General features: G+C 36.2%; 2 protein-coding genes across 2 annotated transcripts in view; both read left to right on the top strand.

The window, feature by feature from the left end:
- The window catches only part of LOC130237459 (glial cell line-derived neurotrophic factor), a 63,265-nt gene extending 60,913 nt beyond the window's left edge, over positions 1 to 2,352 (top strand). The window contains exon 4 of the mRNA XM_056468407.1: positions 147 to 2,352. Coding sequence (XP_056324382.1) covers positions 147 to 601 — 455 coding nt within the window. The 3' untranslated portion in view covers positions 602 to 2,352. The remainder of the gene's footprint in view (positions 1 to 146) is intronic.
- A 10,530-nt stretch (positions 2,353 to 12,882) lies between these two features.
- capsla (calcyphosine-like a) lies at positions 12,883 to 24,146 on the top strand. Its single transcript, XM_056468397.1, has 5 exons — positions 12,883 to 12,954; positions 13,454 to 13,539; positions 18,430 to 18,607; positions 18,682 to 18,891; positions 23,978 to 24,146. The coding sequence occupies exons 2-5, from the start codon at positions 13,463 to 13,465 to the stop codon at positions 24,077 to 24,079; spliced, it is 567 nt and encodes a 188-aa protein (XP_056324372.1). The 5' UTR covers positions 12,883 to 12,954; positions 13,454 to 13,462; the 3' UTR covers positions 24,080 to 24,146.
- The last annotated feature ends 1,069 nt before the right edge of the window (positions 24,147 to 25,215 follow it).

Below are 25,215 nucleotides of genomic sequence, written 5' to 3'. Positions count from 1 at the left end.
TGCAGAGTTTTAAAACACTTGCGCTTCAGGATCTCGACACTGTGTCGAAACATCAGTTTCATGTCAACCACCCCTAATAATGTTAACATATACTTTCTCTGTGAGTTTATATTTTTGAGTTTTTTGTTTTTTTGTTTCTCTTCTAGTCTCGTACCTCTTCCAAAGCTTCACCGAAGGCGAGCTGAAGAAGGTAATTGCGACCCTTGTGGACCAAAAGCAGAGGAGGATCAGAACAGAGACGGGACGGAGAACCAAACGAGCACGAAAGGGCCCAAAGCCGTGTTCTCTACACGAAATCAACCTCACCGTGAGCGAGCTGGGCCTCGGGTATGAAAGCGAGGAGACGGTACGCTTCAGGTACTGCAGCGGGAAGTGCACCAATGCCCGACGCAACTATGACTTAGTAATGCAGCACATGCAGCTGAATAACGGCTCCAGTGAGAAAGCACGACCAGGACGGGACAATGGGAAAAAGGACAAGGTGCGATACACTCCTTGCTGTCGCCCGATAAAGTTTGAGAAGAAAATGTCTTTCTTGGACAACAATAATAGATTCAACACCCTCCAGAATGTGTCTGCGAAAGCGTGCGGCTGTGTATGACATTCCGGAAAACCATGGATACATTTCCATAGGAATGAGAATTTTTCTGAATTGGTTGGTTATGGTGGGAGATTTGGAATGTGGGATGCAGAAAGCAAGGAAATATTGGAGAACGCAATGCAACTTTGAAGATGTCCTTGAGAATGATCTGGTATACCACAATGGAAAAGGAGTGACATCTACAGAGAAAAAGTGATGCATAAAACACAAAAGACAAGGCCTGAATTGTCTAAAGCCAACTTTGGAAAGCTTGCCACAGGAAAATAAATTAAAGTTCTGCCTTTTCAGTGGTTGCTGGCACTTTTGATTAGCACAGGGCACTGGACTTTAACCAAAAGGTGGATTATTGGTTTAATTCAATGGGACCACAAGCTGAAGGGAGGCCTTCTGCAGAAAATCAAATACAGATATAAATATATAACTGTATTTAACCAAAGATATATCTATATAAATGGTACAGCGACAACTGTATGCTGCTGGCTTTTGTTACGAATCTGAATCCTGAAGTATGAAGTGCAACGCAGCTGTAAAAACTACCTCATTTCTTTCTTCATTTCTTTTTTTGTTTGTTTTCTTAGGAGAATGTACATGCAATGAATCTTGTTCTACCGCACCCACTTCCTGGGATTAGACTAGTCAGAAATATGAATCAGCGGTATACATGTAGAGAAATGCTTCTCTACCACACGTCTCCTAGGATGGATATTACCTAAAACAACAATGTCACTTAATACATATATATGCATACACCGAACCCTCAGATTTGACCTTGCCAAAGCCTGTCTAATCAAATTCAACCTTCTACGAGACTAAAGATATTTACATTTATTATAGGAAAAGGCAAACATTTCTAAAAGCAAATACGGAAAAGTACAGCTTGAAAGGTTTTCCCAAAGGTGTCGTACCTTAAAGACCTTAAAAAGGTTTCTCACGATCACGTTCATGTTTACATTCTTTAAGACAATGATCAACTTGTCTTTTGGAAAGTAATTCCAGATTTTTGTCCTTTTTAACAGCAAATTTTCCTTTTTTTTTCATCTTTGAACACAATTACGGACAAGTACACTCTCAAAAATAAAGGTACAAAAGTGGTCAATAGACTGAAACCACATTTTAAACTCCTACTTTTGGTACTAACATGTACACTAAGTTGCAAATACGGGCTCTTTATTTAGAAACGTGTCAATATTTATTAACATTTGTATAGTCAGAACAAGAACCGTTTAAAACTGAAATCTTTTATTGACATTAAAATACTCAAGTATCATCACTATCATCACAATCACTAGTTGACGCATTTGTCAGCAAGAAGAGTCTAATGATTAAAATATAACACTTAATATGACCACATATAGGCGGCATGGTGGCACAGTTGCCTCACCGCAAGAAGGTCACTGGTTCGAGTGTCAGCTGGGCCAGTTGGCATTTTAGTGTGGAGTTTGCATGTTCTCCCCGTGTTGGCGTGGGTTTCCTCCGGGTGCTCTGGTTTCCCCCACAGTCCAAAGACATTCACTATAGGTAAACAAATGGCCATTGTGTACAAGTGTGGGTGCGTGGATGTGAGAGTCTATGTTTCCCGGTACTGGGTTGCAGCTGGAAGGGCAATTGCTACGTAAAACATATGCCGGAATAGTTGGCGGTTCATTCCGCTGTGGCGACCCATGATAAATATGGTACTAAGCCGAAGGAAATATTAATGAACGACCACATATTCCTAAATAAACTCAGTTCAGATTAACCATGTTGTTTTTTTCTACATATCTATAATTTATGCATAAAGATGAACTTAATTTTTACCTTTATTTTGACATTTTAGTTTTACTAAATTTGAGTACTGGGCAAAATTAACTTTGATTAATCACATCCAAAATAAAAGTTTGTTAAGACATAATTCAAGTGTGTGTACTGAGCGTATTTATTATGTATATATATATATATAAATACACACATGCATGCATATATTTGAGAAAATCTTTATTTATATTTAGATATAAAATATGTGTATATGACTAAATTATGTAAACATATTTAATATCTAAGAAAAGACTATACTATGCAATTCTGCTACAATGCGTGTACACACCAACATACTGACATGCATACAGACTTATTAGGTATGGGCCGGTATAAGATTTTGATGGTATGATAACCTTGGATAAAAATATAACGGTTTCATGGTATTGTGATTAGTGCTATAAAAATATATTCTTTTTAAAAGTCTGGGTAAAAACATTTAAGCAGTAAACATGTCAGGCTAAATAATTAAATTTAATTATTGACTTCTGCTGTTTTCATTAGTTCAAAAACACTGATTTCTTCACAATTTAAAATGACATCTTTGGATATCTTTTTTTCTGGTTATACTGTTGTCATAAAAAACAAAAACACCACGTTATAAAAAAAAAATAATAATAAATAAATAAATAAATAAATGAGCAATTCATTAAATATACTGTAGGAATGATATAGCAGAAAATGTTAAAATCTTGACTTTTCCCAAACTGTGGTATACCTTGAAAACGGTTATCGTCCCATAACTAATACATACATACACACATACATACATACACACAAAACAAAGTTTTATTTTGGATGCGATTAATCTTTGCCCAGCATTAAATTAATTTGAAATATTAAAGTAAATGCTTGCATTTCACATCTGACGCAGACACCAAATTTGGACAATCTCGTCTTTGACTCACATATACAGTTGAAGTCAGAATTATTAGCCCTGCTGAATTATTAGCCCCCTGTATACTTTTTCCCCCAATTTCTGTTTAACAGAAAGAAGATTTTTTTTTCCAACACATTTCTAAACATAATAGTTTTAATAACTCATTTCTTTTATTTTTGCCATGACAACACAACATTTTTCTAGATATTTTTCAAGATACTAGTATTCAGGTTAAAGGGGAATGTAAAGGCTTAACTAGGTTAATTAGGCAAGTCATTGTATCACAGTGGTTTGTTCTGTAGACAATCGACAAATAATATTGGTTAAGGGGGCTAATAATATTGACCTTAAAATGGTGTTTTTAAAAAAATAATAATAATTAAAAACTGCTTTTATTCTAGCCAAAATAAAACAAATACGATTTTCTCCAGAAGATAAAAATATTATCAGACATATTTTGAAAATTTCCTTGCTCTGGTAAACATCATTTGGAAAATATTTTTAAAAATGTGAAGAGGGGGCTAATAATTCTGACTGTGTGATATTGACCTGTATTTTTAATTTAATGGCTCGTACAGTATCTCCATTGAACCCTTACAACCTATTTTTTTAAAAGTGTACATGGTTCATCCTGTCATTAAAAAAATTCTTTGTTATCCTGGTTTCTAGACTAATCATGGAGTATGAAATCTGTCATTAACACAGTTACTGATAATTATATGTCTGTGAAGATGAACTGCTGAAAAGCCTGATGGTGGATTTGACAGTTCTAAGCTGTTCAGACATACAGGATTAAGCGTTAAGTTTATCCTTGTCCTTTCAGAAACGTTGCAAAAGTACAGCTAGTACAGCTAAGAGAAAATTACGTATTAGCCCTCCTGTGAAATTGTTATTCCTTTTCAAATATTTCCCAAGTGATGCTGAACACAGAGCAAAGAACGTTTCCAGAGTATTTCCTATTATATTTTTTCTTCAGGATAAAGACTTTAGTTTTTACATTTTTTGTATGAAATTACTTTTACAGGCAATATTATTAGCCCTGTTAAGCAATATTTTTTTCAATTACCTACATAACAAACCACTGCAGTTCAAGGACTTCCCTGATTAACCAAATTTTAACCTTATTTACCCAGTTAAGCCTTTAAAATGTCACTTTAAGCTGAATATTAGCATCTTGAATCTTCTAGTCAAATATTATCTACTGTCATCATTGCAAGGACAGACAAAATGAGCTATCAGAAATGATTTATTAAAACTAATATGTTCAAAAATGTGCTGGAATAAAATCTCTGTTAAACAGCACTTGGAAAATATCTGAAAAATAAAATGTATTTCATAATTTTGCCTTCAAGTGTGCATTGCAAAAGCTTCAAAACAACCAATCTGGTATTTACACGAAGTGTGTTGAACAATCAAATATAACTGAATTTGGTCTGAGCCCCAATCCACCAATCAGTTCATAGATCACTGCACTGAAAATGACCAGATTTACCATCTACGAGTCTTGATGTTCGTGCTTTATCCGTGCTGTTCTTTCTCTCCGAAAAAGACTGTGGTCTAATTGAATAACTCTGAAGTAATTAAGGACAAAACTACAAATGAGATTGGAGTCACGCCGGGATCCGTCAAGCCCTAAACACGTCTTTCCTTTAAAGCTAATGGAATTACTGTAAAAACAAGGCAACAGCTAATGGAGCATACAGTCCTTTTACATGGATTAATTATATGGGAATTGTCATTAAAGGGACAGTTCACCCAAATGCTTGAATTTACTCACACCCAAGTGATAACTCCAAAAGGTTTTGTCCTAATGAAAACAAAAAGATGATATTTGGAAAAATGTTGAACACCAGTGGCCGCTGACCTCCATAGTAGAAAAAACAAATGCTATAGTAGAAGTCAATGGGTGCTGCTTTTTTCCCCAGCTTATTTTCTAAATACCTTTTCTGTTCATTAGAAGAAACTGTTTAGTTTCTCATGCCAGAATTTTGTGTAAACTATCATTTAACCCTTATGTTACATTAGGGATGTTTTCATCCACTCTAGGGTGATTTTGAGCCTCGATTTGGCTACAGCTTTCTCTGTGTTTCAGCAAATGGAATGATTTTTTTTACAACAAATCTTATTTTGACACGTATTTTGGGAAAATTCTCTGAAAATTTTCACTCAACCATACACTCTAGCAAATTATCTACCCTTTCATTATGTTGGTGGCTGTTTTTGCCCCATTGATTTCCATTATGACATTTTTTGACTGCAAAGCCATGACACCATATAATCATGTATATTTGATTGTTGCTGGTTTTCCCTTTTGGAAAGAGGTTAAATTTGTCTTTTTTACTGTTGATCATCAGTTTCAGTGCAAAAAAAGGCTTAGTTTCTGGCTTTTATATGGATTATAGTGTGTGTGTGTGTGTGTGTGTGTGTGTGTGTGTGTGTGACCTTTGCTCACCTAACTCGATACGTCTGAAAAAATAAAAATAAACGCGTCAGCTCTCAAAACTACAAAAACTTAATTTCTGAACGAATAAAACATACCATCAATTTACACAAGGAATTAAGCAATTTTCAGTAAATCCCAACCCAGGCTCATTGTGGACACATACCCCTATATACATGAAAAAAATCATGAAATTACGACCCAAGGGGGTACATTACTTTTGCAGTTTTTGTTTTTGCGAAGCCACCACAGGCCGCTTTTTCAGATTCCAAATTTCTCTCGCAAGTTCCATTTGCGCCTGCTGTTCTCGTGTAAATCAACCAGAGGCCGCTGTCGACTGACTGACAAATCCCCCCACCCTCCTCCTTCCCTAAACCCAACAGATAGTGTTTTCAAAAGAAATCCAGAAAAAGTAAATCTCTCACAATAGCCTGACTTTCAGATCTCACCACGTTCTCACCTCATTTAATTGTTTATCTTATTTTTTGTTTTTGTTTTACCTGCTTTTTGGAACCGTTCTTCGCCGAACTCCAACCCTGTTGTTGAGGTCAACTCCGCTCTGTGTCTCAAGTTGCCGACAAATGCGGCGAGCCACCGGGCAAACTGGTAACTGTGGAAAAGCAGTCCACACGGAAGTCAGCGTTCAGCTGGTAGCCCAAAAAGAAACAGAATCTGTCAGCAGCGTCATACCGCCCCATAGCATTCATTTGGAAGATGAAATGCAGCCAGACGTAGCTCTGGCTACATAATTTGCGCTCTCCAGAAATGTACACGGGGGTATGTTTTCACAATGAGCCTGTGTTTAAATCTAGTACTGTAGAAATATTAACAGTAAACAAGACAACATCTTGTCAAATTTGTGGAATCCTGCTAACAGTTGAACCCTAGTAAGCGTTTAAACGGTGTCTAAGTTTGCTAACTGGATACAGAACGTGATCGTTTGCGTCGACCAGGCGGCATCAGGGTCAGATATGAACCTATAACTCTCCTTTTTGTGTGTGTTTTGGAACTAATACGATCAATAAATTCAATTAAATTTCAAGCAGAAGTCACCCAGCATGCATGAAAGTGTTTGTGCTCCTCTGAAAAAAAAAAAGATCACGCAAATAAGACAAGGGGTTCAGCGACTCTACTTCTGTCCATTTATATCGAAGTGGAGTACTTTAGTGTTTGTATTTGTGTGTAAAACGAGTTTAAAAGTACTGCGGCAGTATTACAAGAATGCAAAATGTGTGTGTATGATTATTTGCGTGCGTGTTGTTGTTACATTTCCCATGTCAACTAATCATGATTAGCATTTGGGTTTTGTTGGGTTTTTCACACCAACAGCAGAAGTGTCGATGCAGTGCATCTGTATTGTGGATATGTATACGGTATTTATTGCAAAATGCTTTTCATTTATATTTAGATATTTTAGGAGGGAGACAGAACTTATTTATTGTTTTACACTTGTGCCAAATGGAATTTCTAAAGTCGGCTGAATAAACATACCCAGCTTACAACAATAAAAAAAACAACAAAAACCTTGCTTATTTGTCTTGAGTTTCTAAATTCACTTTCCTGTTTATCCTCAACAACAAGATGTGTAGACGGCGGATTTACAATGGTGCACAAACAGAAGAATTGAATTCTGGTGGGAAGAGATCTTGTTTATGGAGCTTTGATGTTTAAGCTATTGGGGTGATGCAAGGACAATAAAAAAATAAACCAATAACAAATAAACTGGCGACTTGTTAACATCGAAGTGAAAACAGATTCTATGGAAAAAATTATCCCAATGCGACTTCCAAAGCAAGTGGTTTCATAAGCATCAGCTCTTTTTTTTAATATACGACACACCTATATCATCTCTGGTGGATCCAATTGGGTTTAGAGGTCACATAAACACTGAAATTGAGATTACTTGTGTAGTCAAGTGCTTTGATTCTAGTATAAACACTCGACCTGGACAGTCCAACTTTCTGGTGAGTCAGTATTGTGGCAGAACCACCATTAAGAAAAATAAAAAGTCCATTCTAGGTAACTCATTGAAAAACACAGACAGAAATGGATACCAGACGATTTCCTAGTCTCTGAATATCCCTTGGAGTGCTGTTAAATCAATAATTAAGAAATGCTAGAAGTTGTAAATCTGAGGAAGGCTACCAGGAGACCAATGACAAATAAATTGCTAGACGTTGTGTAATCACTGCCTACAGGCTTTTTATGCTGTATAATAGTGACTTTCCAATGGTAAAAACTCCGAGGGGAAACTGATTTTTAACAATTACTGATAAATCTATGAGGATAATTCATTTTTATTGCCATGCGCCTTTAAAGCCAAACCCACTATAGTAGTATGAGCTTTGGGACTGTTAATCAATTGTACACTACCTGACAAAAGCCTTGTCACTTATCCAAGTTTTAGGAACAACAACGAATAATTTGACTTCTAGTAAATCATTTGGTATCAGAAGTGGCTTATATGAAAGGCAAAGGCCTCTAGATTACGCTTATTTTACCAAAATAAAATATGATCATGCCTTGATTTTTAATGATTTAATTAGGACAGTAAGGTCTGACTTTGCTTAGGACAAAAGTCTTGTCACTGAACAGAAATAATGTCCAGTATAGAATATAAAGTCATGCTGCAGTGGAAACAGAATGAATATTGTGTCTGACTCCATCATGAGCTTGGAGGACTGCATCTATACATCTCTGCAATGACTCAAATCACTGATTAATAAAGTCATCTGGAATGACAAAGAAAGCGTTCTTGCAGGACTCCCAGAGCTCATCAAGAGTCTTTGGGTTCATCTTCAATGCCTCCTTCTTCATCTTACCACAGACATGCTCAATAATGTTTATGTCTGGTGATTGGGCTGGCCAATCCTGGAGCACCTTGACCTTCTTTGCTCTCAGGAGCTTTGATGTGGAGGCTGAAGTATGAGAAGGAGCGCTATCCTGCTGAAGAATTTGCCCTCTCCTGTGGTTTGTAACGTAATGGGCAGCACAAATGTCTTGATACCTCAGGCTGTTGGTGTCGCAATCTACTCTGCAGATCTCTTGCATGCCCCCATACTGAATGCAACCCCAAACCATGATTTTTCCTTCACCAAACTTGATTTCTGACTGATTTCTGTGAGAATCTTGGGTCCATGCATGTTCCAATAGGTCTTCTGCAGTATTTCTGATGATTGGGATGCAGTTAAACATATGATTCATTCAAATCTACCTTCTGCCACTTTTCCAAATGATCAACTAGAAGTCAAGTTATTATTTGTTGCTCTTACTTTTTAACCTGTGATTTAAATGATATTTTTGAATCTATCAAAACACCAATGTACTTGTACTCAGATACAACTTGTTAAATGTTAGCAGATAGCATTCTGGGTGAGACTGTTTTCTGTAAAACGGTCACAGATTCCAATCCAATTGAAAATTTATGGGCAGAAACTTCAAAAAGGCTGTTCACACACAAACCCCGTCCAACCTGACTGATTCTGAGCATTTGTAAACAGAACATTGAAGAAAACAAAACTCACACATGGCCCAGATGTGCAATGTGTGTTGACATGAAACAATATCAGACTGTTTATCGGTGTCAAAAAAAGGCTAATTAATTCCTCTGCGGCTGAAGCTGTAAAAGTTAAAAGCTTGCAAGGGGGTGAATACTTCTTACAGGCATGTTACCTTCATTAAATTATGCTAATTATCACACTATTTGGATTTTACCATCGCACGATTAACTGCAATGTTTTGAGCAAGCTTTCAAAAGGACAAAAGCACACTTCACTGAAACAGAACTGCCGATTTAGACTGAGAAAATGGAGGATTTCTTTGAACATGACCACAAATACAACTGTTGCTATTGGTTGTAAACATTTACCCTATTGTAGTGCGACCGTCAGACCAGGGTCACGTCATTCTGCGGGCATCATTCTGACCACAACGTCACTGGTGCACATCGCTGATGTTAACATGACTCCAATGACTCCATTCAACCTCTGATGCCCTGGGAAAAGACAGGTTTATGTTTAAAACCACAGAGACACAGTAAACAAGACAGCATAAACTATTTCTCTGTTGGTCCAAGATTCAAATCTTCCACTAGTGGATGAAACTCAGAAATCCGAGGTGTTTATTTCCACTTCCACAACAGATGAAAATAATTAACAGCATTTCAACTTCACCTCATCCAAAAGAAAAGTAAATATGTGCATCTTAATATAATAAATCAAACATTTCCAGCCAATTAGAATGTTATATGAAAATTTCCAACAAGAAAATCAACAGTATCCTCTTAAGGCCCAGGGTGTTTTTTTACATGCATTTTTTATTTCTTTTTGCTAATGGGCTTATTAGAACCTAATTAGAATAAAACCCTAAGTATCATCTTTTGATATGATGTATTTTTAGAGAAAAATGATGTCCATATATGGGGACTCGTGGTCCAAATTTACATAACACTTTTTGCTGATTTTTTTATTTATTTTATGCTTATTTAACATAACTTTTTTTAACTTGCTTTGACTACAAACAATTTTTTCCATTTTGGACAGTTAAAAATAGGGTTTGGGACATTTCATATGCTGCAAAACAGTAGCAGGATGACACTGTATGTCTGTAACCAAATATAAAACAGTCAAAGTACTTTAAATAGCCACGTAAGAGCTACAATGTGCTGTACACGTATGTGGACACTCAAGCCCTAGGAGGATACGGGTCATTTTCAATTCAAGTTTATTTGTATATCACGTTACACAATAGTTATTGCTTTAAACAGCTTTACTAAAAGGTGCACATTACTGCATTAACTCTTCCGAATTTGACTGTAAAGTTAGTAGTTACTATAACCTTATGAGTTACTAATAATTTAAACTAATTAACTAGTAACTAATAGCTTTTACCAGTTAAAGTTATTATATAGAAACATAAATAACCTGCAGTTATATATTTTGTGACCACAAAACCAACCTTATGTTGCAAAAATATACACTCGCCGGCCACTTTATTAGGTACACCTGTCCAACTGCTCATTAATGCAAATTTCTAATTAGCCAACCACATTGCAGCAACTCAATGCCTTTAGGCATGTAGATATGGTCAAGACGATCTGCTGCAGAATGGGGAAGAAAGGTGATTTAATTGACTTTGAACATGGCTTAGTTGTTGGTGCCAGACAGGCTGGTCTGTGTATTTCAGAAACTGCTGATCTACTGGTATTTTCACGCACAACCATCTCTAGGGTTTACAGAGAATGGTCTGAAAAAGAAAATTTCCAGTGAGCGGCAGTTCTGTGGGGGCCAATGCCTTGTTGATGCCAGGGGTCAGAGGAGAATGGCCAGACTGGTTTCAGCTGATAGAAAGGCAACAGTAACTCAAATAACCACTTGTTATAACCGAACCGAGGTCTGCAGAAGAGCATCTCTGAACGCACAACCTGGAGGCGGATGGGCTACAGCAGCAGAAGACCACACCGGCTGCCACTCCTGTCAGCTAAGAACAGGAAACTGAGGCTACAATTCACACAGGCTCACCAAAATTGGACAGTAGAAGATTGGAAAAACGTTGCCTGGTCTGATGAGTCTCAATTTCTGCTGTGACATTCAGATGGTCGGATCAGAATTTGACGTCAACAACATGAAAGCATGGATCCATCCTGCCTTGTATCAACAGTTCAGGCTGGTGGTGGTGGTGTAATGGTGAGAGGGATATTTTCTTTGCACACTTTGGGCCCATTAGTACCAATTGAGCATCGTGTCAACGCCTCAGCCAACCTGACCATTGTTGCTGACCATATCCATCCCTTTATAACCACAGTGTCCAGCAAGATGCAACGTGCCATGTCAAAGTGCCAATCATCTCAGACTGGTTTCTTGAGCATGAAAATGAGTTCACTGTACTCAAAGGGTCTCCACTGTAACCATATCTCAATCCAATAGAGCACTTTTGGGATGTGGTGGAGCATCCTGCAGCAACTGTGTGATGCTCTCACATCAATATGGACCAAAATCTCTGAGGAATATTTCCAGTACCTTGCTCAAACTATGCCCCGAACAATTAAGGCAATTCTGAAGGCAAAAGGGGATCCAACCTGGTAAGGTTTATCTAATAAAGCTAAGAAAGTGCATTGTTGGCAATAACAACAACAAAAAAAAAAAAAACACATTGTATGGGTCAAAATTCTAGATTTTTCTTTTATGCCAAAAATCATTAGCATATCAAGTAAAGATCATTACCCATTAGGATAGAAATTTCCTACTATAACTATACTGTATATCAAAATGTTATTCCTTGTTATAAAATGCATTGCTAAAAACTTAATTTGGACAACGTTTGCTGCATTTTCTAAAAGATTTTGCACCCTCAGATTTCAGATATTGAAACGAGTCTAGTTGAATCTCAGTCAAATTGTCCTAACAAGTAATACATCACTGGGAGGCATATTCATTCAGCTTTCAGATGGTGTATAAATACACTCATGACTGTTTTGGTACATATATTTCATACAAAAAAACTAAATAAAATTTTTTTTAAAAAACAACAACTAAATTTAAACCAAACCAATACTCGTTAATTGGTAAACGTTGATCTGGACATTTCCTTTTTGCTATAATTGACACAGAATTAGCCAAAAACAAAACTATCTGAATCTCCTAACTAGCTCCAGACATAAAGACAACACTCTTTACCTGTACTGACGTGTAGTTTAGCGTGGTAAACGCGAATAATGTAGGATTAAATGGAATTAAACAGTGTTTTACCGTTTGCAGCTTCATTTCAATTTAACAACACGTGACCGAGGATTCCCGCCTTATATGACGTTGCAATGATAACACCGCGTAGTTGCGGTTATAAGATTTTACTGTTACTACAATACAACTGTCAAACATTAAAATGACAAAAATATTCGAGTAAAATATATAAATGTGTGTTGTTTACCAATTATAAATAGCAGCAAAACAATTTAAAAAACAAATAATTAGTTTTTTTTTTAACTCTGAAACAAAGACTATCTGTCAGTCAACGTGTGCGTCCATCAAATTAATACGCCCAAAAATATAATTTAATATTGTTTACAATATTAATCAATAGCTGTGATTTACCATTGTTTACGCCTATTTCGCAGTCATGTTGATTGACAGGCATAACAGCCAATCAAAAATCGAGTTGAGTGTGGGGGCGGAAAAAAACGCAGGTGCACCTGAGAAACACGAGATGCTTTGCACATAAGACCACCAACAGGACACACAGCAGGTATAAACACTTCCCTTCTTGTTTATTTGAATGTAACTTATAATCATTTACGTGTTTTGTCAATTATAAAAGTAGTTATCAGCTTAACGAGGTTAAATAAACTATTAATATTTGTCATATAGCGAAGCCTTTGTCTTTTTTGTTGTAGTGTGTTTATTCATGTATCGTTTTTCTTGAAAGAGACAAAGATACTCATAATATAGCAGAAGTCACATTATAAGGGAGTCATCATGTTCTCTCAATATAAAAAGCTCTTGAGAAACATTAAATGTTTGACGTATGTCGTGTTTTATGACAGTTTATGTACAGAGTTGTTATGGCGATGCTCTGAGTTTTCGTTTCCAAGGCAACATAAAACTAACTTGTTTGCTCACGTGACGTCTTGAGGAGCACTTCAGCCCGGCTTATGAAACAAATAAATGATTATTGTTAAAGTCTAACGTGTAGCTGTGGTCAAACCTTGATTTGTGTATTGTTTTATTGTGCTTCTGTTGCTCAGGTATCAGTAATGGCAGCAGAGGCTTTGCAGGATCTTCGACAGCAGTGCCTCAGCCGAGGGGCCGCGGGAATCAAGGGTCTTGGAAGGCAAGAGAAATGTTCATGTCTCTTAAAGGGGTAGTTCACTCAGAAATGAATACTCTGTCGTCATCATCATCATCATAAGCGTCATCTTTACTGATTTATTGTATCATATATACACTTATTGGCAACACATCTACCAAATAAATTCTAGCATGTGCATCAAAAAAGTAATGTCATTTTGTTTTAACAGATCATGTGATCACAAATGTGTGTGAACTGTGAAGGGACACACTGATGAACAAACCAGCAGAGCAAGCAGATTGTAAACTATCTAAAATTTAGTTTTGCTTATTGTAAAATGCCTCAGCCAAAGTCTGTGATCACCAGTGTTTGGCACGTTCCTTTAAAAGAGTAAATAGTTTTAGTCAGGGGCGTTGCTAGACGTAAAGCTCTACTGGGGCACAGCTCCCCCTCCAAAAAATAAATAATAACTATATATATATATATATATATATATATATATATATATATATATATATATATATATATATATATATATATATATATATATATATATATATATATTATGAATTATAATAAATAAATAAATAACAGTATTATTATTATACAATTATTATTTTAAATAAATAACATAAATTAATCATAAATGTAATTGGGAAACAATCTAAAGACACAACTGGAGTGATGCTAACATAATTTAAGAAATCTTTTGCATAAATATTAATTTTATTACAATGAAATTCTATAGACAACTCTGTAGAATAGAAAAAATTATGTTTTATAGGATTATCAGTTATGTGTTGTCTTAGACCCGAGAATTAGGTTTATTAAGTTTTACCTCTGTGACTCCTGATACCTCCTTTTTGCTTCATACAAATTTTTTTTTTTTTTTTAAATCATATCATTTAAACTTTGTTTTGTCGACTTGCAAAACTCTCTGCGTGCTGACACCTCCTTAGAAAAGACTGTTACGGTTGCTATTTTTTCGGCGTGCATTTTCACTACGGGGACTTACACCGGGAGCAGAGCAGCTCATCAGTGTCAAGCAGGAGAGGTGCGTGAGGTGCACGGGTATGTTTGTTTTTTTTGCGCACATGCTCCATTCGCTTTTTAATCAAATTACATTGCTTTCATAAGCGTTGGTTTGGTTGCACATAGAGAATTCCATCTTTATTCTGGGAATACCACTCTTAATAAATAAACTTGCATATAAAGCAAATCGTATCTCAAAGCATTTACTGGGGCACTGGGGAAATGGGGTCTAGCGACGCCCCTGGTTTTTAGTTACTTCTCACAAATAGTAACTGAGTTACATAATTATCAAAGTAACTAATTACCATGGAAAGTAACTATTGTGTTACTTTAAAAAAAAAATGACTATGTCAAAATGTCAAATGACCAAAAAAATATATATATATATATATATATATATATATTGTACTGTAATCTACGCTATTTTAATGTTGTTGTGGGACAATGTGAGAGACAACGGCAGCATATCCTCAACTATATATCTAGATATTATTTTGTTTAATTCTGTCTGAGTAATAAGTGTTTGCGGTGGAGAAATTAGAAATAGTAGCAGAGCTCACGTCATCACCTGCGTTATCACCTGCGTATTCCTGGGCATAATTTGCGCAATACATTCTTGCCTTTCACCTTAACGAGGGAAAAGTAGTGCTTATATTTCCAGTTGGCAAACGCTACCTTTGAACTTGTTGGATTTGCCATCGTTCTGACTCCTGGTGATTGGTGTGTGCCACTGACTGTGCGTGTGCCTGTGTGAACACCGGCTCTACTCTGCCTCTGATTGGCAAACGATGCAAATGTACTCTAAGCCAATCATCACGTTCTCAGTTACATAAACACTCAGTGTTCATAAACACACCAATCTTCATCACTGGTAGATTATGTATCCCGCCCCAGCCCAGAAAACACACAAGGCTGAGAGAGAGACGCTGCTCGCATGAAAACCGCTTCAGTGTTCTTAATTATAGTAATGCACATTTTATTGTCAGTGACGGTAACAGCGCTGTAACGAGGGAAACGGTTATTCATTGGATTACTCATTACTGAAAAAAGTATCACCATTAGTAACAAAGTTTATTTATAGCGCCATTATTCCCATTGCTGGCCAATACAGTGGTTCAGTATTATTCAAATTATTATTATTATTATTATTATTATTATTATTATTATTATTATTATTATTATTATTATTATCTCCAGACTTCTCTCAGCATTGTCTACTAAATTAATTTAATAAAACTATTGCAAATTTAGATTTTAATGTGTTGGCATTAACTAAAAAAGTACATAATTTAAGCTAAATAAATGATTTTGTAGTTGTCATTATTGACAAGTTATATTAACTGACGTTAAAAAAATAAACCTTACTGTACAGAGTTAAAGGGGGTGTATGTAAGTTTTTGACTTCTAAACGCATAAAAATATAATAATAATAATATAATACTATGTTTGTAGATATTTAAGAAACATGCTAAGTGAACATTCTTGTTTATCTGAAAAACTTTGTTAAAGTCAGATATTCTGCTTTGAAAACGTTAGTTATGTGCGGAATGCCGTCATTGTTTTGGTCCTTTTAACCTGGCAAATGCCACTTTAGCCAATTATATTTCAGCACCCTGCGTTGCCTTCATGGAAAACAGAGTATTTGATTCATTCAGCCATGAAGGCTCTCAAAGCATGCGTTGCCACCAAAATACAACCTCTGGTGGACAGTAGCAGACTCCAAAATGAGACGCAGATTCAGAGTTCCACATGAGGTGGTTATTAATTAGATAATAATAAATAATATAAATATTACGAATGTAAACATTAGGTGAGCAAGTTACATTGTAACTCCGTGTCCTAACAACACGCTTTGTGATGATATTTGCAGTGATAAGCAATTTGGCTGTTTGGACTAGACTAAACACGACTGAAATTTAAAATACAGACATTCAGAAGCACAGAATAGTGCACTCACTGCACTCCAGCGAAATGGTAAGGTTTATAATCTAATTAATACGTATTAAACCTCTTTAGCATTATTCAATGTACATGCTGGATCACTGATATGTGTTGGCTTGCACAGAGTCACAGTTCTAAAGTTCAACTTCAAACGGTTATTTTATTTTCAAGATCTGAGGTGAACTATCTGCTGCTGCTTTCAGTATATGGTAATGAATGTCATGTAAAATGGCATTCAGACTCACATTATTAGCATTTAACACTGAATAAAGCACATGAGGTGTACCTGAGGTGATCATTGTCATAGTTTATCCTGTTGTTCACCTGTGAGAAATAGAAGTTTCTAAAATAGAAATTTCAGGAGTTGGTTGGGACAAAAACTCTTAGTATGGAAAATATTCCTTCTATGGCTGCTGTTGCTTTTAGTTAGAAAAACGCTTCTAATCAGCCTTTAGGCTCAATAGTCAGGCACACTCAATCTGGCAACCTGCTCTTGTGTGAATTTATCAGAAAAGAAGCTGAGGGAAAATGTGTTTTGAACCAGGAGTGCAATACCTAGTTCGACCACTGGGTGTTAAACTTGCATACTGCACCTTTTAACAAAATCCTAAAGATAGTCACAGAATTCTTTTTGTTTTGTAGTCCAGATTAACACGTGAAAATTTTAATGTTTAAAAAGGTGAACAACCATTGCCAATGCAACAATCTGAATACTCCTAAAGGGCACCTATGGTAAAAAAAAAAATCTACTTTTCAAGCTGTTTGGACAGACATATGTGCATGTATGGTGTATAGACCGTCATATTGGGGTGATATAAGCACACCCAGTGCTTTTTTTTCAATTTAACAACATAAAAAACAGTGGACCAATTGGAGCTGTTTTTAAATCGACCGCTACCTGACGTAGGAGTGGGTTCCCCCCGCCCACCAATATTGATTGACAGGTCGCCCTATCCTTATATCCTCAGTTTGTTGATTCACGTCCGCCATTTTCAGCGTGAGTCGAAGCGATATCACTAAAGGAACACCCTAGCTCTATTTTTAGTTGCAAGCTCATTGGGCTCAACACAAGATCAATATTCTCCACATTATCGCTCTAATCGGAATTATTGGTTGTATCTTTAGGTAGGTTTGCAAACATGTGTACTTCTCATTGAGTCTACCTTATACTTCAGCCATTTGCATTTCTCACGATCACAGAAGCTCCCTGTGATCTTAACTAGCATGCGTTTTAGAATTCTAAACAGAGGTTTCTATCAGGGTACACTCAAGTCGACGGCTAGGCGCTGCGGACCGCTGCAGAAACCTATGTTTAGAATTCAAAAATGCGTGGCGCGATGATTCGGGACACTTCATGTTTCTGCCGCGCTACAGAGAGTGTCTGCTGTGCCGTGGCGTGGCTTCGAGCGGCGCATCCGGTGCCGCAGTCAAAGTTATTTCAGTGTGCGTGGTTATTAGTTTCTGTGTACAAGCTCGGCACTTGAAACTAGCACAGATTTTGTACTCTCTGCTTGGTCTGTGTCAGAGTCGTACATGTACAACTGAATGGTGATCCTCTCTCTCCTTCTCCGTCTGCCTGTCAGAGACTGTTGCAAACGCAGAGCGGGTGAGCTCATGGCCCCGCCCCCTTGTTACGTTGGCGGGAAGCAGAAACTAATTTACATGTTAAGCAATACACCCATAAATCAGCGAACTGTGGACACGCCCCCAACATGACACTTTTTAACACATTATAATAAAAAAATCTGAATTGTGTTTTGAACTGAACCTAAACTGGCACACTCAGAAGAACCATATTATTAATATTAAATCATAAAAAAAGAGGTAAACTATGGGCCCTTAAAATATTATGCCCTAAAAGGTTACATGATTATTCAAGATATTTTGAAGTGAACCCAATATTAATATTGTGCATGTTCATTATCACAATTTATTGAATAATCTCAACATTTTATTCAGGATGTTTCGCATTATGGACGACGACGGCAGTAAATCTCTGGACTTCCAGGAGTTTGCTAAAGGTCTGCAGGATTACGGCGTGTCTGTGGGGAGAGATCAAGCGCAGCAGATTTTCGCCATGATGGACAAGGATGGAAGCGGCAGCATCAACTTCGATGAGTTTCTGGAGAAATTAAGAGTAAGTGGAGTGAGTGCATGCTTTATGTTTAGAGGATGCAGAAATGATAATGGCAGTCCTGTTGTTGTGTTCAGCCACCCATGTCGAGCGCACGGATGCAGGTCATCAGACAGGCTTTCCAGAAGTTTGATAAGAGCGGAGACGGCGTCGTGACCGTGGAGGATCTGCAGGGTGTTTACAACAGCAAACATCACCCCAAATACAAGAGCGGCGAGTGGACAGAAACACAAGTCTTCCACTCTTTCCTCGACAGCTTTGACTCTCCTCATGACAAAGATGGAAAGGTATCATTTTTCCAATTCTTTAGGGATGCATTTTCAGTCTAATAAAAGGTTTGCAGATGCATACTTTGATACATATTGAGTGTAAACCATAGTTTTTGTCAGCACGGTGGCTCAGTGGTTAGCACATTCACCTCACAGAACGACGGTCTCTGGTTTAAGTCTCGGCTGGGTCAGTTGGTGTATCTGTGTGGCGTTTGCATGTTCTCCTCGTGTTGGCATGGGTGTCCTCCGGGTGCTCCAGTTTTTCCCACAGTCCAAACACATGCGCTGTACGTGAATTGGAGATAATAAAAATTGTCCGTAGCGTATGAGAGTGTGTGTGTGAATGTTAGAGTGTATGGGTGTTTCCCAGTACTGGGGTGCCACTGGAAGGGCTTCCGCTGTGTAAAACATATGCTGGAATAGTTGATGATTCATTCCGCTGTGGAGACCCCTGATAAATAAGGGGCTAATCCGAAGAACAATAAATGAATGAATAAATGTCAGCAAGTCTGTGTCATGTGGCTGGTGAACACCACAATGATTTTCTGTATATAATCATCTCAGAGAAGCAGAGTAATCTATTTTTAACAGAACAATTATTTCAAGAAAACTGCAAATGCTTAATAAAAATCAACTGAGAAAGGAGTTCACGAAAATATAAGGTATAATTTCCTAAATTCAGAGAAATTCAGAGTAATTGTATTTATATATTTTTGATATGTTGCATATTAACTCAAGCACATTCTTAACAGGGCTTTAAAATTCGCATTTTTAAAGAAACAACTAAAAGAAACAATGAAAGTATTCAGTTTCAGCTGGATGTTCATCAACAAAATAATAAAGAAAAAAAACGTCAACTTCTGGTTCATGTGGACTTTTATTGTAACTACTCCGGTTCAAAAACACTACAGTATAAATTACTATAGTATTATTTTTTTATAGTATTGTTTCTAAAGCATATTTTGGCATTCATACATTTTCCTTCATCTTAGGCCCTTATTTATCAGGGGTCGCCACAGCGGAATGAATCAACTATTCCGGCATATGTTTTACGCAGCGGATGCCCTTCCAGCTGCAACCCAGTATTGGGAAACACCCACATACTCTCACATGCACTCATACACTACGGCCAATTTAGTTTATTCAATTTCCCTATAGCGCATGTGTTTGGACTGTGGGGGAAACCGGAGCACCCAGACGAAGCCCACGCCAACATGGCGAGAACATGCAAACTCCACACGGAAATGCCAACGGACCCAGCCAGGACTCGAACCAGCGACCATCTTGCTGTGAGGCGACAGTGCTAACCACTGAGCCACCCTATTTTGACATTAATAATTATAAAAAAAATTTTGAATTGGCAATTTATTAAACTAGTTACTGTAATTACTTTCCCGCTGAACAAAATAAAGGGATTACTGTCATTTTATAGGTAATTTCACTAGTTACGAATACTTGCCATAAATCTATATAAATTTCATCTAACTATAACTACTGATGACTTTTAGCGTAGATATTTTGCATCAATTTTTTAACTAAAGATAATTTTATTGTTATTTTATTGTTCATATGATATACAGTATGTATGAAATATAAATTATTATTTTGAAACATTAATGTTGATACAAATAGTTAAAATTTTAGGTCTTCATTTTTTAAAACAAAACTAAACTAAAAGATCCTGTTTGACTCAATTAATGTTTAAATTCCATGCACTGAGATTTATGTGGATTTAATTACTTACCAAGTAACTAATTTACTTTTCAGACAAAAAGATTAGAAAAGCCATTTAATTACAATTGTAATGATGTAATTATTAGGCCCAGAATTGTTTCACTCTTTATTCAATCTATTCATTTACTTCCGGGTTCATAAACATTTTTACTATTAAAATTCCAAGACTTTTCCAAGACAAGTACATTTTCATGACGTAATGTTTCATGTAATGTCTACATATTCATGATAAATAATAAGAAAAACAATGACGTTCAAATTTATTACAGTATATCATGGAGCACGCAACAAACTAGTGTGTTTAAATTTGTTTTTGATATTGATAATGCTTACACAGTACTAACAATGTGAGAGCAAGTTTTTAGCCAAGGACAGAAAAGAAGTAAAGACAACTAGCCTATATTCAATTTATCAATTTATACAATATATCGTTTCAGCATCGATATCGCAATGTGCATCCACAATAGTCACGTCGCAGGATATGCAATGTTGGGATTATATTTTAATACAGAGTTTAATCATAATGGAGTAAAAGTTTATCATCTGCATGCATTTTTAAAGAGATAGTTCACCCTAAAATTACTTACCATTTTCATCACACCCTTCACTTGTTTCAAACATTTGAGTTTTCTTTTTTTTTTTTATGAACACAAAAAGAATATAATTTAATAACTCCTATAGTATTGAAACAAGTGAAGTGTGAGTAAATAGAGAGTACATTTTGAGTCACTGTCTCTTTAAGGCCTGTGACTGTGTGAACATTACAATATTTCACATTTTAAAACATCCGGCCACAAGAAATGATTTGTAACTTTAATAAAGATTAAATAATGTAGTGTTGATTATTCAATATCTATATCAGAATAGTGAATACCTGAAAACTATATTTCACTTTTATCTATGCTTGTAATTTATGTGTTGTATATTCTTCGAGATTCACTCCTCTACAAAATCCCCCAATCAATCCAAATAAACATGTTAAGTCATCTGGTGAAATTGTATCACATCACAATATACATCACAGAAATACAATATATGGTTCAAGGCCTGGAAAATGCCATGTCAAAATTCCATGACTTTCCAGGTTTTCCATGACCGTATGAACCCGGTTACTTATGTAAACGTGTGTATTTAGGATATAATTTTTTTTTTCCCTCTCCGCTGTCGCCACTGGCTTGCATGGTTCGGGATCTGTAGAGCTGCGCATAGTTGGTTTTGCTCTTCAGTATTTGGACTCTCAGTGGTGATTTCAAACCACACTGAACTGAGCTAAACTGAACTGAACTTAAACACTACAAACTGAACTACACTGTTCCAATTTACTGTGACCTTTTATGTGAAGCTGCTTTGACACAGTCTACATTGTAAAAGCGCTATACAAATAAAGGTGAATTAAATATATTATATTAAGTTTTTAATGTTAATTTCAGTAATATTATGCTAATGTTTATATGGTTTCTGCACAATGCAGTTTGTAAAGTCATATTTTATTATTTAGTAGACATCTGAATGATTTTGTGTAGCAAACAAGTGGATCTAATTGGATTTGTATTAGAAACCTTAAAGGTCCCATGAAATTAAAATAAAATGTTTTAGATGTCAGTATCAGTACTGTTAATTTTTATGATCTCTATAAGCTAGTGTTCTCTAAAATCAGTGACAAAATTCAAGTTTGGAAGATGTAAACCTGATATATAAACAAAGCTTGCAGTTTGTCACTTCCGGCTTAATGGATAACCAGTTTTATTCAGGTCACCTCATACTTCAGTTTCTCATCAAACCTTCTGGCCAATCAAATGCTCTCTAGTGTCTCACATGCCCCGCCCCCTTCAAGACATTTCTCATTTGATGCACTTGAGCTCAGCCACTCTCACCATGATAAAACGCTATTGGCTGGGTTTTTTTTAAAGGGGAGGGGCTACAATATGCCCTGCCCTCTCTTTGTGTTTTAGTTGAGATCAGGTGAAACATGGAATAAATATGCACATTTTAAAGCACTTCATGGGATCTTTAAACATTATTCATGAGGCACGTTTTTATTTACTTTATTCTCAAAATTGTTCAGCATGAATCTTTAGATTTTGTTTAAAATTCTGCGCAGAAATAGAACAAGTGAAATATCACATTCTGGGGTGCGTTTCTGAAAACCATTGTTAGCTAACTAAGGTCGCAAGTTCCGTCGTTACAAAAAGTTTTGACGTTTCCCAAATCCGTCGTTCCAACGAACATTCGCAAACTGTGTGGCAATCTTGTACACTTGCAACTACACCTCTGGAGTTGTAGTTAGAAACATAGTTCCTGGCTGTGTTCTATTCCCACATATCCCCCCTATGGCCTATTCGTTTAGAACATTCTAACATTTAAACTTGGAATTATTAAAAAAATTTATAAATAAATAAAAAAAAAAAAGTCACCTCTCTTGGGTGTAAATTGCTTTCAAAGTATTTTTACAGTTCAGTTTTAGAGATCTTAGTGTTTACAAGTGCGCTCCCTTCGCAGTGCACTTTGAAAACGTTGATGTTATTTTGAACACAGCCAAGCAGAATTTATGTTACGTCTCCAAAGCTAGTATATTTTTTAGTTATTGCTCCAAAGCTTCTGAAAAAAATTAATAAAAACCATAGCATAGTAGGTTATTTATTAAGACATGTAGCCTACTGTTTATGACACGGGCCTGTTGGTTAGAACATTTCTGCAGTGGTTTGCATGTGTCCGATTGTAAAAGTAGACTTTTTAAAAATTGTTAATATTAATAATAATAATAATAATTATCATCATCATAAATATTAAAGTAGGATTTTTTCATTTCCTAATAAATATTACATTTCATTTCTTAATGAACAGCCTCATTATTTTTTTTAGTAATTGATTTATATATGATATTAGAACACGTGTTATCTTTTTGTAAGTGATTTCCAGTTTTAGAATATAATATGTAATGTTCTCAAGATCTGTAAAGGAAACATTGGCCCTATATGTGCGTTTACATTTTAATTTATATGGAAAACCAGTGCATGTTTTTACCAAAACTAATATTGGATTTTTGCACAAAGAAATGATGGGGTTCTTCTCTAAAGAAGTTCTTACTCCAGCCCAGCCCAAGAGCTTCATTTTGGGCATTTTACGCTGTAACTAACGTGGTTCAAGTGATGGATCTTCGACAGAGAAACTACGGGTTTTGGGTAACACCCGTCACTACGTCGTTCTTTTCCCAAATGATGCATCGTACTATGATAGGTCAGCCGCGAGTTACGTCGTTTGGGAAACACACCCGTCTAGCAATAGTAATTAGAAATGAATGACTTTTATTGTATTAACTACTGTATTGGTTTCTCTTAAGTAACTTACCCATTACTGTTCCCCATGACAGGTGACTCTGGAGGAGTTTGTGAATTACTACAGCGGCGTCAGCGCTTCTGTCGACAGTGACGACTATTTCCTCTCCATGATGAAGAGCGCGTGGAAGCTGTAGGCTTTTCATTAGTCTTTAGAAATCTGACTGAAACGCTGCAATATTTACATGTAGAAATCATGTCTCATTAAAGGTCTTTGATTTAGGCCTCTTGGTTTAATGTTTCACACATTGCTGCTTCTCGGAAGATGAAGTTGAATCTGGTTGAGGTTTTTATCAGGTCAGAATCTGGCCTTGGAAAAGACGAGAGCTTCAAAAGAGCCTTTATTGATTTCTCTGACAAACAGTGTTCAATCAGCTGATAAACGCCAGCAGCTGCTCGTGTAGAAACTCCGCTCGTTCATTAGGAGTGTGTGTTTGTGGCGCCACCTGCTGAGCACTCACGACATGACACCGTCAATAAATACATAAATATCGCAAAATCATTTAACCCAACTACGAATTAAAGTAATTTTCTTAATATTTCCATTGTGATATTATTACCTGTGCAAAATATGATATATCCTCTCTACTTTGAGTTCAAATTCATAATTAAAATGACATACATAAAAAACAACACTGAACACTGTAGAGCAGCAGTCACCAATCTCGGTCCTGGAGGGCCGGTGTCCCTGTTTAGCTCCAACTTGCCTCAACAAACCTGCCTGGATGCTTCAAGTATACCTAGTAAGACCTTGATTAGCTTGTTCAGGTGTGTTTGATTAGAGTTGGAGCTAAAATCTGTAGGGCACCGGCCCCCCAGGAACAAGATTGGTGACCCCTGCTAAAGAGAATGCTGGGTTACACACAATCAATTTGCGCAACATGAAGGAATTAAGTTCTCTTACTAGTTTTAACAAATCTAAGTGCACTGAACATAAAACAATCAAGATGTCCCCCCCCAAAAAAAAACTCAAGAATTGTGTTGATTCAGCTCATTTTATATCAATGCTGTTCTGTTCAAATGAAATGAATCAACGAATCCTGAAAAGAAAAACTTCTTAAATGTTTTTTTTTAATCAAAACTGATGTTTTTGTGCAATTAGAAGAACGATTTCTGGAGGATCACGTGACACTTAAGCCTGAAGTATTAATGCTAAACATTCAGCTTTAAATCACATAAATAATATATACACTATATTTACAATATAAATATACACGGTTCACAATGTATTCATTCATTTATAAAACTATATATTTAAATTTAACAAATGCAG

Source organism: Danio aesculapii, chromosome 2 (assembly GCF_903798145.1).
Source record: "Danio aesculapii chromosome 2, fDanAes4.1, whole genome shotgun sequence".
Lineage (NCBI taxonomy): Eukaryota > Metazoa > Chordata > Actinopteri > Cypriniformes > Danionidae > Danio > Danio aesculapii.
The sequence above is the reverse complement of the archived record's forward strand: the minus strand, read 5'-3'. Positions and strand labels throughout refer to the sequence as shown.